This window comes from Lepidochelys olivacea (genome assembly GCF_965140295.1).
Source record: "Lepidochelys olivacea isolate rLepOli2 genome assembly, chromosome: 6".
In the NCBI taxonomy this organism is placed as follows: domain Eukaryota; kingdom Metazoa; phylum Chordata; order Testudines; family Cheloniidae; genus Lepidochelys; species Lepidochelys olivacea.
Window position 1 is genome coordinate 31,308,690 of NC_140416.1, and position 16,261 is coordinate 31,324,950.

The 16,261-nt window shown below is 39.1% G+C and overlaps 1 protein-coding gene across 5 annotated transcripts in view; it reads right to left on the bottom strand.

Annotated features, from left to right (window-relative positions):
* The window catches only part of SBF2 (SET binding factor 2), a 555,237-nt gene that overhangs the window by 183,362 nt on the left and 355,614 nt on the right, over window positions 1–16,261 (bottom strand). For all 5 annotated transcript variants that reach the window (XM_084630065.1, XM_084630064.1, XM_084630063.1 and 2 more), the window contains exons 14-16: window positions 7,571–7,775; window positions 5,493–5,602; window positions 3,350–3,499 (exon numbers count right to left, since the gene is read on the bottom strand). In XM_084630065.1, the coding sequence (XP_084486191.1) occupies window positions 3,350–3,499; window positions 5,493–5,602; window positions 7,571–7,775 (465 nt within the window). The remainder of the gene's footprint in view (window positions 1–3,349; window positions 3,500–5,492; window positions 5,603–7,570; window positions 7,776–16,261) is intronic.

A 16,261-nucleotide genomic window follows, 5' to 3' on the forward strand; every position in this document is an offset into this window, starting at 1 on the left:
GCGTAAATGAATGTTACAAGGGGGATATACAGGGAGATGTGGGAGGAAAAGGAATCCTTCATAACCCAGAGATAGGGCATGAATCAGTTTTGTAGCCAGTTTGTGGCTGCTGCTGAAGATTCTGAGTCCTAGTGGAGGTCAGAGCACACTATGTGCCTTCTAAAGAGATCACTGACCCAGATCATTTGCATGGTTTGTCAGTCCACTGGCTACACCTTTGCCCTTTCCTCAGCCAGGAACTTGAGGTACGGATTCTCCTAGGCAACATTCTACATCCTGTCCCCCTCATGAAGCAGAACTGTGGTGTATTTGCCTGAGAACATATCTGCATGAGGCTAGGACAGAGGTGGGCAAATTATGGCCCAGGGGCTGCATCCACCCCTCCAGATGTTTTAATGAGGCCCTCATGCTCCCGCCGGGGAGCGTGGTAGGGGGCTTGTCCCACTCCACGTAGCTCCTGGAAGCAGCGGCATGTTCCCCATCCAGCTCCTACTAGTGGGGGAAGCCAGGGGGCTCCACATGCTGACCCTGCCCCAAGCGCCGCCCCTGCAGCTCCCATTGGCCAGGAAATGCGGCCAATAGGAGCTGCAGGGGCTGCACTTGCGGACGGGTCAGCACGCAGAGCTGCCTGGCCATGCCTCTGCGTAAGAGTGGGGGACATGCCGCTGCTTCTGGGAGCTGCTTGAGGTAAGCGCCGCCTAGAGCCTGCACCCTGACCCCCTCCTATACCCTAACCCCCTGCCCCAGCCCTGAGCCCCCTCCAAACCCCTCGGTCGCAGCATGGAGCACCCTCCTGCACTCCCAACCCCTCATCCCCAGCCCCACCCCAGAGCCCACACCCCCAGCTGAATCCCTCATCCCCTCCCAGACCCCAACCCCCAATTTCGTGAGCATTCATGGCCTGCCATACTATTTCCATACCCAGATGTGGCCGTTGGACCAAAAAGTTTGTCCACCCCTGCGCTAGGATGTTTAAAAAACCTTTATTTAATAAACAATGGGTGTTCTTACCGCTCTTATGGTAGTTTTAATAAAGTCAGCATTACAGAAAAACAATTCAACAAGTAATTATTTATACAAAATCTTATGTAAAACATGAATAAGCACAGTCCTATACACCTACCTGTCATTTGATCAGACATCACCTCATAACTGCTTAAACAACCTCAATCTCTTCACATTTGGAAAAAGTCATATTTCTCAAACGCAGCTATTTTCATGTAATTACTTCCATATTCCAATAGAATGGAACTATTTAGACAGGTTTATGAGCTGATCTCGCTTTTGAGTGACAGACAAATGCACAGGAGGAGGGCTGTGTGTTTTGCCAACCACTTTTCATTGCGTTGGATAAAAACTGCTTGATAAAGGAAATAAACAACCTCAATGTGGTAATTATACTCTATCTTATGCATACTGGAAAAAAACCTTGCCATCTTAAGTACAGGAAACAGAACAGCTCAAGGTTAGGGAAAGCAATAATAATTATTTAATTAATTATTGATAAAATCACTGTTATCTAGATTTGGTTCATTTTGAACAATACTGCTTTTCTAAACTAACATTACAGATTTTTGGACACACGGCCATGGAACTTTCAGTGCTTTAAAAATGTTCAGACTGTTAACTTAGACCCTGAAAAGCACACAGTTCTAAGAAGAAATATAAATATTAATAAATCCCATGTTGACCATAAATAAAAAATTCAAAGCTAGGCTTTCACCTTTGGGTCTATTTGGAACATTCAATATCAGCATGAGTCTGAGATGTGGTGAGTTTTTACTATGAAAAATACAGTGCATCATATAGTCATACACAGATCATATTCAAAAAATCAAAATACACACCTATGGCTATTTAAATTTATTATAAATTGAAGGTAAAAGCTGTACTATTTTTAGTGTAACAAATTATATACAACATTACAGAATGGTATCATACCCTAAATTATGGGGCTGTCTCCTTTGTTTTCTTTTAATCTGCTCGACAATACAGATGCTATAATGATCTTTCTGGATTTCTTCTCATTATGTACAATATACACCATATACACTATAAAAAGTTAATATTAAAACACTGAGAAACATTTTTAAAACAACTAGCCAGATGAATTAAAATTAGCAAATTTGCTTGCCCCTTTGTTTTAAGAATGGAAACCCGTAAAGAGCTGATATTCAAAGATCTTTCTTTTACATTTTGCAATGTAATTCTTAGAACTTTAATGATTTAAAGGAAAAAAGGTTAGAGATACAAATTACCCACAGCAAACATTATCACACTCTAAAAATGTAAAATATTTTAAACATATTCATATGTTAGGCTGAAACCCTACCGACTTTTAGATCAGACCTACAATTTCTGACAAGTACATGCCAGTGCATAGGCAGACTAAATAGTTCAAATGAAGGCCAAAATGATCTACATATTTTATTTTATTTTACTTTAGTTTGGCTGGAATAGGCTGGTCAGACTTTGGCTACGGAATACTTTAAAAAAATATCATTAGAATTATCTCAAAAGCAAGGTATAAATAGCTGTAGGGAGCACCTCCAACACTAAAATCTCACCACTGACAAGCATGAATACCAGTCTCCCAATCGCTTTTACTAGTTAACTGAAACCAAATTAAAGCTGTCATCTTTATAATGGAGTCAAAATTTTCTCTCTCGCCAATAAGTAAATTTTTGCTATGTAACACACAATATCATTAATTAGATAAAATAAACTGTTGTTGTTAAAATTGTCTTTGGCAAGTGAGACAAGTGAATCCATTTCTGTACTGATGGTCTATAGTGAAAGGGAACTCTCTAACTGATACTGAACCGATCAACTGGCACCACTCACTTGATAATGGATGGTCTATGCTTTTGTCCATACTGATGGCACTTCTCAGAACCACTGGATTTCACCATGCAAAATGTCAGTAAAGAATACTCAAGCTTAGGTTCTCAACAGAAATAGCATCAAATAGACAGATCCTGAGCTTCAAATCAATTGAAACACTTTTAAAAGGCAATTTCTTTAAGGATGGCAATATGCTTAATGGAATAATTAATATTTTTCAAAAGAAAACAAAAAATTGAACAGCATACGACAGTATGAATGGAAAGGAGATTTAACACTATGGACTACTTTCCAAATACTAAATAGATGTAGTTGGCCAGAGCACTGTGGATCTTGGCTTGTTATCTTTTCAACTCTACAGGTCTCAGAACTCTATGGACAGGTAACACTTGTTAAATCTACTATCGTGCATTGCCACCTGATCAAACCCTATTTTGTTTCACCAATGCTGTTTTAAAATAACAAGGGAGGGATGGGAAAGGAGGCCAAAAGAAGCATAAAATACCTGTAAGGTACAGTTCATCATCCGCACTATGTAATCAAACTGCTGGTGGTCCAGTATTGCCCGATTTTGCTGAACATGCAGGCTTAGCTCCTGTGTCAGGCACTGTCGAGCTGCCTTTCCTTTTAGTGCCCTCAACGCAGCGGGCAGAGTCTGCAGACAAGAAATCCTAACCTCATTAAAATGATCTGAAATGCCACTGAAATACTGGCTGTCATTAATTCTTTGTCAAGAATAAGAACAGCAAATAAGAACAGTAAATTAAATGCCCAAATGAATCCAGAGCCAGAACATCAAATTCTCATGATAACTGGTTTTATGCTAAACCAGGCATTGACATTCAAGCTCTGATTGCTCTTTTTATATACACCAATAATAAACTGCAGAAATTTTCTGCTAAATCCCAAAGTGGGAAAAAATGAATACAGATAAGTAACAAAACAAATATGAAATCAGTCAGAAGATTATTGTGCATGAGAGTGAGGGCTCTCTGTCCCTCTGGTAGAGCAGAACATATGATGGGCTAGGTCCTGAGAATCTGTCCTGATATATAGTGAGTTATAAAGTTTTTCAGCATGAGTCTGGGATGGACATATTATTCACAAGCAGTGGAGCCACTAGTATGTTATAAGAAGAAAAGGAGGACTTGTGGCACCTTAGAGACTAACAAATTTATTTGAGCATAAGCTTTCGTGAGCTACACTTCCTCGGATGTAGATCATCCCAAACAAGTCCCAATAAAATCTTTATACCATGCCATGATGCATTCTAAATAAACTACATATTTTATGGAAAAACTATTTTAAAAATACTTAGAAAAATTATTACGAATGTTATTGGGATTCCTTCATACCCCTCCACTACTAAAGTCAAGTGACTTAGTTACATGAACTCATCTATCACTAAGATGAACTCATCTTAGTTACATGAACTCATCTATACATGAACTCATCTCCAACGAGAGCAAATTTATAGTTAAATTTTAGAAATCTCTACAAATTTCCTAAAATAACTTTTCCAGACATAATAACTACAAATTCACTTCTAATATGTCATTTTACAGCCTTGATGAGTTCTGACATCATTAATCTACGTTCCTATTTCAGGATTGAATACTGTCTGGCATGAACCACTGATCTGTGAAATTTGAAAGGCAACTTCCACCAAATCTAATGAGGGGGGGAGAAATAACATTTCTGGTTCAACTTTTCCTACTCCCTTTAAATGCAGCCATTTGAAGTTGCTTAGAGGTTTGGAGTGTTCGAAATAGTCTCAAAACAGGTGGATTTGTGGTCACAATGCAAGTGAGACAAAGACACGTAAGAATTCATTTTATCACATGGATTTCACCACTATATATGTAGTAAAACTGAAAAAAATAGTAGAATTAAAGCTCTAATTTGTTTTCTGGATCAAGGTGACAATCCACTTGGCTTTCTGTCCTGAGCTTTTTGTTGTAAAAAATAAATAAATGATATGCTGTTGAATTTATAGTTGTAAAATTCCATGGATAGAATCCACAAAAGCTGGCCACATCTGAAAGGCAGAAGTAATAAAACTATCAAGGATAACAATTGTGGCAAGTTACTAGTGGATTTTACTAAAAATGAGTCAGTCAAATAGTTAAGCATGTCTTGTGTTCTACACATTGCACTAAATTCTGTTATCACTTTTAAAACAAACAAGAATTAACTTAACTGAAAAGTTCAATAGAGCACCTGTTGGCAAACAATGAGATTAAATGACTATGCCTATATTTTGTTCACATGCCTCACAACTGGAAAATTAGGCTGAAACTCTCAATGATCTTTTTTGTAAATCCATATGGAAAATAATATGTGATGAATAATCTCTGGATGGTTAGCCAAAAATTGAACGAGCATACTGAACATTAAAAACAGGTCTTCAGAGGGAGCAATTGCACACTACCATATGGTACTGTATTTAGACCCCTTGGTGGTTATACTGCTTACCATTATCACTCATTTAAATGATTGAACAGATAATGAACATTAAAAAATATGACAAGAAACGTGACAGGGTTTGTGAGGAGGTCAGTCAGTCAGTCAGTCACTTATCATATGCTAGTTTAACTTGTAGGCAGTAAATGCTTATTTAGGAGAGTTAACTTTTTTATTATTATTACCTTTTCAGTCTCCAAAATTTTATTTTCAAATATGAATGAGATGCAGTTTCTAACAACTTCCAGCCTCTGTGCACTGTTGAAAACTGTATTGGTCTTTTCCATTATGGAAACTAACAAAGAAAGAGAAGTACACACAGATGAGAAACAGTTTCTCTGTAAAAGCCACAAATAGTAATTAGACAGTACTTTTAGAAAAATCCTAACATGGCTTCAAGTCTAAATTTTATTTTGCTTAGTTGTTTGTTATTATTAGGCTTATATGAGAAGGAATTTACAAACTGTTAAGTAGCCTTTAAAAACAGGTTATTGCTCCGTCTTTCTTTTCTTCAGTTACTCTTATGCAGAACAGCCTGCAGCTGGTTTGCTGGTGGTTGTGCTCTGAATTTTAAATGGAGTATTTATTTGCTTGTCTGTTTCATATAGACGACCAGACTCCAACCTGTAAAACTAAATTAATGGTATTAACATACTAATTGAGTTTGGATTTCAAGATCACTATCCTAACCAATATGGCATGAAAAAAGTGAATTCCATGACCCTGTCATTTATTTTCATTTTTACTGTACAGGGATGGAAATCACCGAGTTACATAAGTACAACTGTTTAATTATTTCAACTTATACGTCTTTTTAAAAAATTTCTGCCCTTCCTGACTCCTCGTCTTAATCTCTCTTCTTTGGTTTGTCCACATACACAGATTCATGCTGGAGGTGCTACCAGGCCAGTTGATAATAAATTTGTGTAGAACCTTTCCTTGGCTCCATCTCACAATGCTAACCATACTTTTTTTTTTTTTACACTCACCAAACTCAGTATGACAGAAACACTTCAAATTTCTGTTTGTAATTTCACTTTCCTAAAGTTATACTCTCTCTGACAACCTCTTTGTTATGCAGATTTGCATCTTTGTTTTGCCTTGCTGCAAAAGTGTACAACCATATCTGTTATCTCTCCTAAGTTTTAAATCCAACAAACTGCAATGGCTAATTAAAACAGGTCTTATTTTTTAGTCTGCTGTAGGTTAAGCAACTGCATAGTTCCATATTTGCCTGGTTTTTAAAAAAACAGAACGATTTATTAAATAAATTGATAGTTCACTATCTATTACTTCTGTCATCATGTACACTGAAACAAGTGTAAGCAGACACTCAAGTCTTGCATGAAACCTGATGTATTGCATCCTTCTACTAAAACAAAGGGGGTAATTCATCATTTTCACATGAGGATTCTTACACTCAAATATGTGCAAATCAATGAACCCTGACAAATTTCAGATTTTTCTGTTGACAGTCCAATGAACATTGTGTATATTGTGCTAAGAACCACCCTTTTAAATAAACTGATTAAATAATATATGGTTCCTTAAAGTAGAGGAACCTAGAGCTGTTTCAAAGAATTTACAAAACTGGATCCTCCATAACAAAAATCCTCAGAAGAATCAAGTATTTAAAGGATCTTATGACTTGAAAAGCAAGTTTACAACTCAGTTCTCCTATCTAGACTAGGATTTGCTGAATTCTAGAGATTATTTGATAGAAGATCTAGCGTTCTCTTGCTCTCTCTCTTTCCCTCCACCTTCCCCCCATCAAAAATAGAGAGAACGCCACGGATGTGAGAGCAGAATATACCCTCCACATTCCCCCCACCATACATACACAAAAAATGAGCTACTATGTGTGCTGACATAGCCAACATGAGGAAGGGGAATTAATATTAAAAAGGTGTACACTGGAAAATCTACAGTTCAATCAGATAAAGGCAAGTTCCTCATTTCTTTGGTAAACTTTTTATCTGCATTTGTTCTGAGAAAGTTTATAATACCTAGCTCTTATAAAAAAGGTACTGAAATGGAACATGGATTTTACATAAATTCTGAAACCAACCCACTATATAAGTGCTGAATTGGGAACAACAAATTTGATATATTAATGATATGTTCAATTCATTACGATAAGAATTCCCTTCTTGCCTTCCCCCATCTCTCAGGTAAACACCCCATTAAAACACGTTTTAATTAAAGTAGATGTTTCCACTCATGCTAATATGGCAAATATATGGCAGATAACAATGCAACATACCAACAGGCGGACCAGGAGGAACCACACACTTTTTTTCTACCCGAGCAGCAGGTGGTACACTTTGGTTCTTAGCCAGGCTTTCTTGAATTAGTTCCTGAACCCGGCTGTCATTAATTTTGGGGAAAGGAAGGATATGAACTCGTAAATGGGATCCCTCAGTGGGCCGTGGAACTTTCTGGAATGCCATGTGAGGATTTGGATTCTCCTACAACCAAAAACCATAACATCTTATATTAAAATGGTTATTTTATATTAACACTTCATATAGAAGCAGCACAATATCTTGGAACACAGACAAATAAAGAGTAATCACTGAGTGGTCAACTCAATAGGTGAAGTTGGCAGGTGCTTCCTGCTACTGAAAAAGGCCTTAGTCTTTGTAACAGCACCAGAACATTTTAGCATTACAATAATCTTTGCACAATCACAAAAAATTCTTCTACATTTTGCAGGCATTGAATGTTTGCTTGTTGAAAAATCGTTAAGCCCAATTTCATGGACAATTTGTGTGTCCTTTATGCTTAAAGAATAAAAACTCTACATACTCAAAATGACACAGTAACGTTATGTTCCAAATTCTCATCAATCCAATCCCCTTAACTGTAACTTTTCCAACTTCACTTTTATAATTTTAAAGGATTTTATGAACTGTTTAATTCCTGGGTAAGCTCACATGATGTTGAAACAAGAGAGAAATGTCACAGTATGCTCCTCAGCCACACAATTTACAAAAGAATTCTGTTGGCATTCAAAGCAACTCAGAGGAGAAAGGGAGAAAATGGAAATGATTGCTTAAATTAAGCCAGATAAACTTAACTTAGTGCATAACTGACACTTAGATGGTAGGTAACTGAAACAGCCTACCATTTCACTACTGGAAGGGTTAGAGGAGTGGTGTGATACACAGTCATTTCACTATGTTGAGTAGCTGAAATACATAAATGTCTCCAGGCACACAGACAACATAATAATAAACACAAAATAAGAATTTAATAGAGTAGCTTCTTAGTCATAGAGTAAGACTGCACAAAACCTTGTTCTATCTGTATTAATTACAAGATACATAATTTTTGGAAGGAATTCAATTAGAATTTCATCCTCGGTATAAGTTTCAGGTTTCCTCTGCCCTCTTGCAGCACAACAGAGCAGTGATAGCATATTGAATCTTTCTGGAAATCCAAGGGATTTTCTGTTTGTCCAATCAAGTCTACATCATTATACCAAGAGCAAATGAAAGTGTTAAGTGATCTTCTGCATGACTAGTTATGTATATGTGGTGTATAATGGATTTCCCTCCTCTGAGCAAGATAAGAACAAGTGTACTCCTTGCACAGTCGGAGAACACTTCAAACTCTCTGGTCACGCAATCACAGACATGAAGGTCGCTATCTTAAAACAAAAAAACTTCAAATCCAGACTCTAGCGAGAAACTGCTGAATTGGAATTCATTTGCAAATTGGATACTATTAATTTAGGCTTAAATAGAGACTGGGAGTGGCTAAGTCATTATGCAAGGTAGCCTATTTCCCCTTGTTTTTTCCTACCCTCTGCCCCTCCCAGACGTTCTAGTTAAACTTGGATTTAAACTTGGAGAGTGGTCAGTTTGGATGAGCTATTGCCAGCAGGAGAGTGAGTCTGTGTGTGTGTGTCCCCGGGAAAAAAAAAAGGGGGTGTGTGTGAGAATGCCTGGATTTGTGCTGGACATGGCCCACCTTGATTACCATGCACATTGTAGGGAGAGTGGTCACTTTGGATGAGCTATTACCAGCAGGATAGTGAGTTTGTGTGTGTGTTTTTTGGAGGGGAGTGAGGGGGTGAGAGAACCTGGATTTGTGCAGGAAATGGCCCACCTTGATTATCATGCACATTGTGTAGAGTTGTCACTTTGGATGGGCTATTACCAGCAGGAGAGTGAGTTTGGGGGTGGAGGGTGAGAAAACCTGGATTTGTGCTGGAAATGGCCCAACTTGATGATCACTTTAGATAAGCTATTATCAGCAGGACAGTGGGGTGGGAGGAGGTATTGTTTCATGATCTCTGTGTGTATATAAAGTCTGCTGCAGTTTCCACGGTATGCATCCGATGAAGTGAGCTGTAGCTCACGAAAGCTCATGCTCAAATAAATTGGTTAGTCTCTAAGGTGCCACAAGTACTCCTTTTCTTTTTGCGAATACAGACTAACACGGCTGTTACTCTGAAACCTGTCATTATGCAAGGCACTGCATTTAGCCGTATGGAGTGGAAATCTATCAACTGCATGAAAAAACTTGTACAGATACAGACAGACATCATCTTCCTTTCCAAATGCAAACAGATGGACATCGTACCAAAAGGACTGAAGGTAAAAAATCCATTACAATCTACATACCACACAGACTATGCTGACAGCTTGTGCCACACGCTCTCAAAGAAACTGCGGAATCTCCTGATCAACATCCTCTACAGCAAACAGGGAAAGATTAAGAATGAGCTCTCAAAAATGGATATTCTCATAAAAAACCAACCTTTCACACAAACTTCCTCCTGGCTGGATTTTACTAAAACTAGACAAGCCATTTACAACGCACACGTTGCTTCTCTACAAAAGAAAAAGGACACTAAACTTTCTAAACTACTACATGCTACAAGGGGCCACAGCAATGGTTCCCTCAACCCACCTAGCAATATTGTTAATCTATCCAACTATACTCTCAGCCCAGCAGAAGCAGCTGTCCTATCTCGGGGCCTCTCCTTCTGCCCCTCCACCCCCACGAACATGATACAGTTCTGTGGTGACCTAGAATCCTATTTTCGATGTCTCTGACTCAAGGAATATTTCCAAAATACCTCTGAACAACATACTAATCCACAGAGGCCTCCCTACCAACACTACAGAAAGAAGGATTCTAGGTGGACTCCTCCTGAAGGTCGAAACAGCAGACTGGACTTCTACATAGAGTGCTTCCGCCGACGTGCACAGGCTGAAATTGTGGAAAAGCAGCATCACTTGCCCCATAACCTCAGCCATGTGGAACACAATGCCATCCACAGCCTCAGAAACAACTCTGACATCATAATCAAAAAGGCTGACAAAGGAGGTGCTGTTGTCATCATGAATAGGTCGGAATATGGACAAGAGGCTGCTCGGCAGCTCTCCAACTCCAGTTTCTACAAGCCATTACCCTATGATCCCACTGAGAGTTACCAAAAGCAACTACAGCATTTGCTCAAGAAACTCTCTGAAAAAGCACAAGATCAAATCCGCACAGACACACCCCTGGAACCCGACCTGGGATATTCTATCTACTACCCAAGATCCATAAACCTGGAAATCCTGGGCGCCCCATCATCTCAGGGATTGGCACCCTGACAGCAGGATGGTCTGGCTATGTAGACTCCCTCCTCAGGCCCTATGCTACCAGCACTCCCAGCTACCTTCGAGACACCACTGACTTCCTGAGGAAACTTCAATCCATCGGTGATCTTCCTGATAACACCATCCTGGCCACTATGGATGTAGAAGCCCTCTACACCAACATTCCACACAAAGATGGACTACAAGCCGTCAAGAACACTATCCCCGATAATGTCATGGCTAACCTGGTGGCTGAACTTTGTGACTTTGTCCTTACCCATAACTATTTTACATTTGGGGACAATGTATACCTTCAGATCAGCGGCACTGCTATGGGTACCCACATGGCCCCACAGTATGCCAACATTTTTATGGCTGATTTAGAACAACGCTTCCTCAGCTCTCGTCCCCTAAAGCCCCTACTCTACTTGCGCTATATTGATGACATCTTCATCATCTGGATCCATGGAAAAGAAGCCCTTGAGGAATTTCCACCATGATTTCAACAACTTCCATCCCACCATCAACTTCAGCCTGGTCCAGTCCACACAAGAGATCCACTTCCTGGACACTACAGTCTAATAAACAATGGTCACATAAACACCACCTATACCGGAAACCTACTGACCGCTATTCCTACCTATATGCCTCCGGCTTTCACCCTGACCACACCACACGATCCATCGTCTACAGCCAAGCTCTGCGATACAACCACATTTGCTCCAACCCCTCAGACAGAGAGAAACACCTACAAGATCTCTGTCAAGCTTTCTTACAACTACAATACCCACCTGCGGAAGTGAAGAAACAGATAGATAGAGCCAGAAGAGTTCCCAGAAGTTACCTACTAAAGGACAGGCCTAACAAAGAAAATAACAGAACGCCACTAGCCGTCACCTGCAGCCCCCAACTAAAACCCCTCCAACGCATTATTAAGGATCTACAACCTATCCTGAAGGATGACCCAACACTCTCACAAATCTTGGGAGATAGGCCAGTCCTTGCTAACAGACAGCCCCGCAACCTGAAGCAAATACTCACCAACAACCACATACCACACAACAGAACCACTAACCCAGGAACTTATCCTTGCAACAAAGCCCGTTGCCAACTGTGCCCACATATCTATTCAGGGGACACCATCACAGGGCCTAATAACATCAGCCACACTATCAGAGGCTCGTTCACCTGCACATCCACCAATGTGATATATGCCATCATGTGCCAGCAATGCCCCTCTGCCATTTACATTGGTCAAACTGGACAGTCTCTACGTAAAAGAATAAATGGACACAAATCAGATGTCAAGAATTATAACATTCATAAACCAGTCGGAGAACACTTCAATCTCTCTGTTCACGCAATCACAGACATGAAGGTCGCTATCTTAAAACAAAATAACTTCAAATCCAGACTCCAGCGAGAAACTGCTGAATTGGAATTCATTTGCAAATTGGATACTATTAATTTAGGCTTAAATAGAGACTGGGAGTGGCTAAGTCATTATGCAAGGTAGCCTATTTCCTCTTGTTTTTTCCTACCCCCCCCCGACGTTCTGGTTAAACTTGGATTTAAACTTGGAGAGTGGTCACTTTGGATGAGCTATTGCCAGCAGGAGAGTGAGTCTGTGTGTGTGTCCCAGGGAAAAAAAAAGGGGGGGGGGGTGAGAAAGCCTGGATTTGTGCTGGACATGGCCCACCTTGATTACCATGCACATTGTAGGGAGAGTGGTCACTTTGGATGAGCTATTACCAGCAGGATAGTGAGTTTGTGTGTGTGTTTTTTGGAGGGGAGTGAGGGGGTGAGAGAACCTGGATTTGTGCAGGAAATGGCCCACCTTGATTATCATGCACATTGTGTAGAGAGTTGTCACTTTGGATGGGCTATTACCAGCAGGAGAGTGAGTTTGTGTGTGAGGGGGTGGAGGGTGAGAAAACCTGGATTTGTGCTGGAAATGGCCCAACTTGATGATCACTTTAGATAAGCTATTATCAGCAGGACAGTGGGGTGGGAGGAGGTATTGTTTCATGATCTCTGTGTGTATATAAAGTCTGCTGCAGTTTCCACGGTATGCATCCGATGAAGTGAGCTGTAGCTCACGAAAGCTCATGCTCAAATAAATTGGTTAGCCTCTAAGGTGCCACAAGTACTCCTTTTCTTTTTGTAGAGTAGTGTCTGTGGCAGACAATATATAAATTAGAGAGTTAGAAAGGGGAGTGCTTTAGGAACATCAATATGAAGACTTTGATAAGAGAGTTCTTTTGGTCTATGGTACAAAACTATCTGGTTTCTGACCATTATGTTGCAGAGACTGGATTTTCCTTGCTTCTTTCATGCCCAGGTTTTGCAGAGTTTCTCTATACAGTCAGGAGAAGGAGTATTTCAAGAGCACAATATATAAATATAAAATTTACATGGTGAAAATGCAGTTTTGTGTAACACACTTCACCAGGTTTCCATCAGTGGGCATGTCTCTGGAGCTACTAAACTCTTATCTGCAGAGAAGCTCAATATGGCTCTACAGCTCACTGTATGCATTAGACACAACTTGAAGGAGATGGACAAAAAATCAACTAGAAGACAAGAAGGGCCAAAACCACAGTAGCAAAACAGATATGTAACAGGGAATTGGGACATAGGGTCTTTGAATCAGAGAAATGGAAAAGTTTAGAGGTCATCTTGTATGCAGTATAATTGTAGCCATATGAGTCGCAGCATATTAGAGACACAAGGTGAGTGAGGTAATATTTTTTTTTGGACTATTTTGGACAATCTTGTCTCTCTCACCAACAGAAGTTGGTCCAATAAAAGATATTATCTCACCCACCGTGTCTCTCTAGAGGTCATCTTGTCTATTCAATGGAAATTAACGTAGTATGGTTCCCTAAAGAATATTTTCCAAGGTTTTTGCTTTTTTCAGTTTTAAATAACTCAAGAGATTAGGACTTTCATTATGTCCTTTCGGAAGGCTATTTCACAGTGTAACAGCTATTACCATTAACAAATATTTTGTGATATTCACCCTAAATTTTCCTCTCCTCATATTTTTACATTACTCTTATAGTTACTTATTTAACCATTTTTTGCTTACAAAAGTGCCTGAAGTTTCTGAGCACTGTACAAAGTGTTAAGAAGACATTTGTACTGTTGCAAAACTATGGGATTCCCATCACTAAAATCAACCTTAATTAAGCAAAAGCATGGAAGAAGAGAGAGAGAGGCCTTACATCATGCCTTAAAAATGTACAGACCCTAGTTCTGATGGGGGAGAAACCAAATTCTACGTACTAAGAATGTCCTGGGGAGAGAGACTATCTCCCTTATGCCTCCAATATAGATATGGCAAAGAACCTTAAAATCCCTCTAGGCTGAAATCAGACTTGGATTGTGATTTTTACCACTGGAGCTCTCATCTTCATCCCAGATGGTTCATCTTTTGCAGATAATTTGGATATAAAAACCATCTTTGAGGATGACATATAGGGAGAGAACTCTGAGGATACTGATAGGCATGGACATCAGCTGTAACATATTTACACTTAGAAAACTAGATAGTACCATCAGGTCATTCAATCTTCCTGAGTAGACCAGTAAAATAAGTCTTCTCCCATGATAGGGGCAAAAGTATGTTTTACTGTCAAACAGAAGAAGTTGATTGGACCATATCAGGACACTTTTCAACCTTCTAAAAACTCAGTTCAAAACCAATATCTAAAGAATACGCCACCTATACGGATAGAGCCCCAATCTGGATGGGAAAGGCAAATATCAGACATATGATCTTGAGTCAACCGAGTACAGCTATTGTCTGCATGGATGCCAAAATCATTTAAAACAGTTAGCCGGGGTAGGTCCATGAAACTAAGTGAAACAAAAGCTATGCAGTACAACATGGTGACCTTGACCACCTCCTCTGCACCTCACTAACCAATTACTCTCTGAGCCTTGGTATTTACAAATATCAGTAAATGTCTACCACACAATCTATAAGGAAAGCTTAAAAAAACTAGGTGTGAGAAAAGAAGACTATAGGGGGACAGCCTTCAAATGTGTTAAGGACTGTTAATAAAGAGGACAGTGATCAATTATTCTTCAAGTCCACTGAAGGTAATAAAATCTGCAGCAAGGGAGATTTATGTTCGATATTAGGAAAAACTTTCTAACTATAAGAGTAGTTAAATTCTGGAATAGGTAACACCAAGGGAGATTATGTAATCTCCATTGCTACAGGTTTTTAAGAACAGGTTGGACAAACAATTGTCAGGGATGAACTAGGTATACTCCTTCCTGCATAAGCATGTAGGGATGGACTAAAAGACTTCTCAAGGTTGCTTCCAGCCCTACATTTCTAGGATTGCATATGCCTCATGCCTTAGCGGTCACCAAGTCAAAGTCCTAGAAAAGACATCATGTGTCAACTCCTTTTGAAACAGAGAGGATAAAGAGTACCAAGACCAATGACAGCCCTTCAACCAATGGACTGTGATGAAATTAAAATTATTTTAAAGCATAAGCTATAAAGTAATTAATTTAATTAGAAAAACATGCTTCAAAACAATATTATTTCAAAATTGTGTTAGAGCTTTTTATGGAACACTGCAACTTAAAAATAAAACGTCTACAGTTCTTAATCCTAAAAACCTTTTAAGTTTTTCCCACCCTTGATCTGAAATGCTTTGATCTAAGTATTATTTGTCAAGCAAAACTAGTTTAAAGTATAACAAATTCATTCTCTCCATCTGAAGAAAATGGAAATTGGCCTAATCTTTAAACATTAATTTGGATACTATGTATGGTCCTTAAAGCAGCTCAGCTGAAACATCACTGGGGCTCAAGTGATTTTATTTTTATACAAAATGTATCTAAATCTTCCCTCAGTTTTATAAGCAACACTTGTAGGGATGGTGATATGATATTAAGAAAAATTTGGTGAAACTAAGATTTGCAACCCTGGCTCAATGCAAATGTTAATATTTTTGTATTAATAGTTTTTGCCTGGGTAAAAAGCCTTGTGCTAATATAAATGCATTTAGACTGATGTGGAGCATTATGTATAGCTGCGAAGATTTCTGAATATACTCAATCCCTGAAAAGAATTTTAAATTATTCAGGAATGCTGGACTCAGAAAAGGTAGTTAAAGACATGCCAATTCACATCCATTCATATTTCATTCACCATTCTGTTGTCTTTATTACTTACTTTTCAGTCCAGAAAACCCATTTGCCCCCCACCGCAAATTGTAAGGAAGAGATCATTTCTGAGTAAAAAAGAAAAACCTGTGCAACTTTATGTTCAGAACAGGGCAGAACACTGATTTATCTGTTCCATTAGAATGATCTCTACATTAGCTGCTATG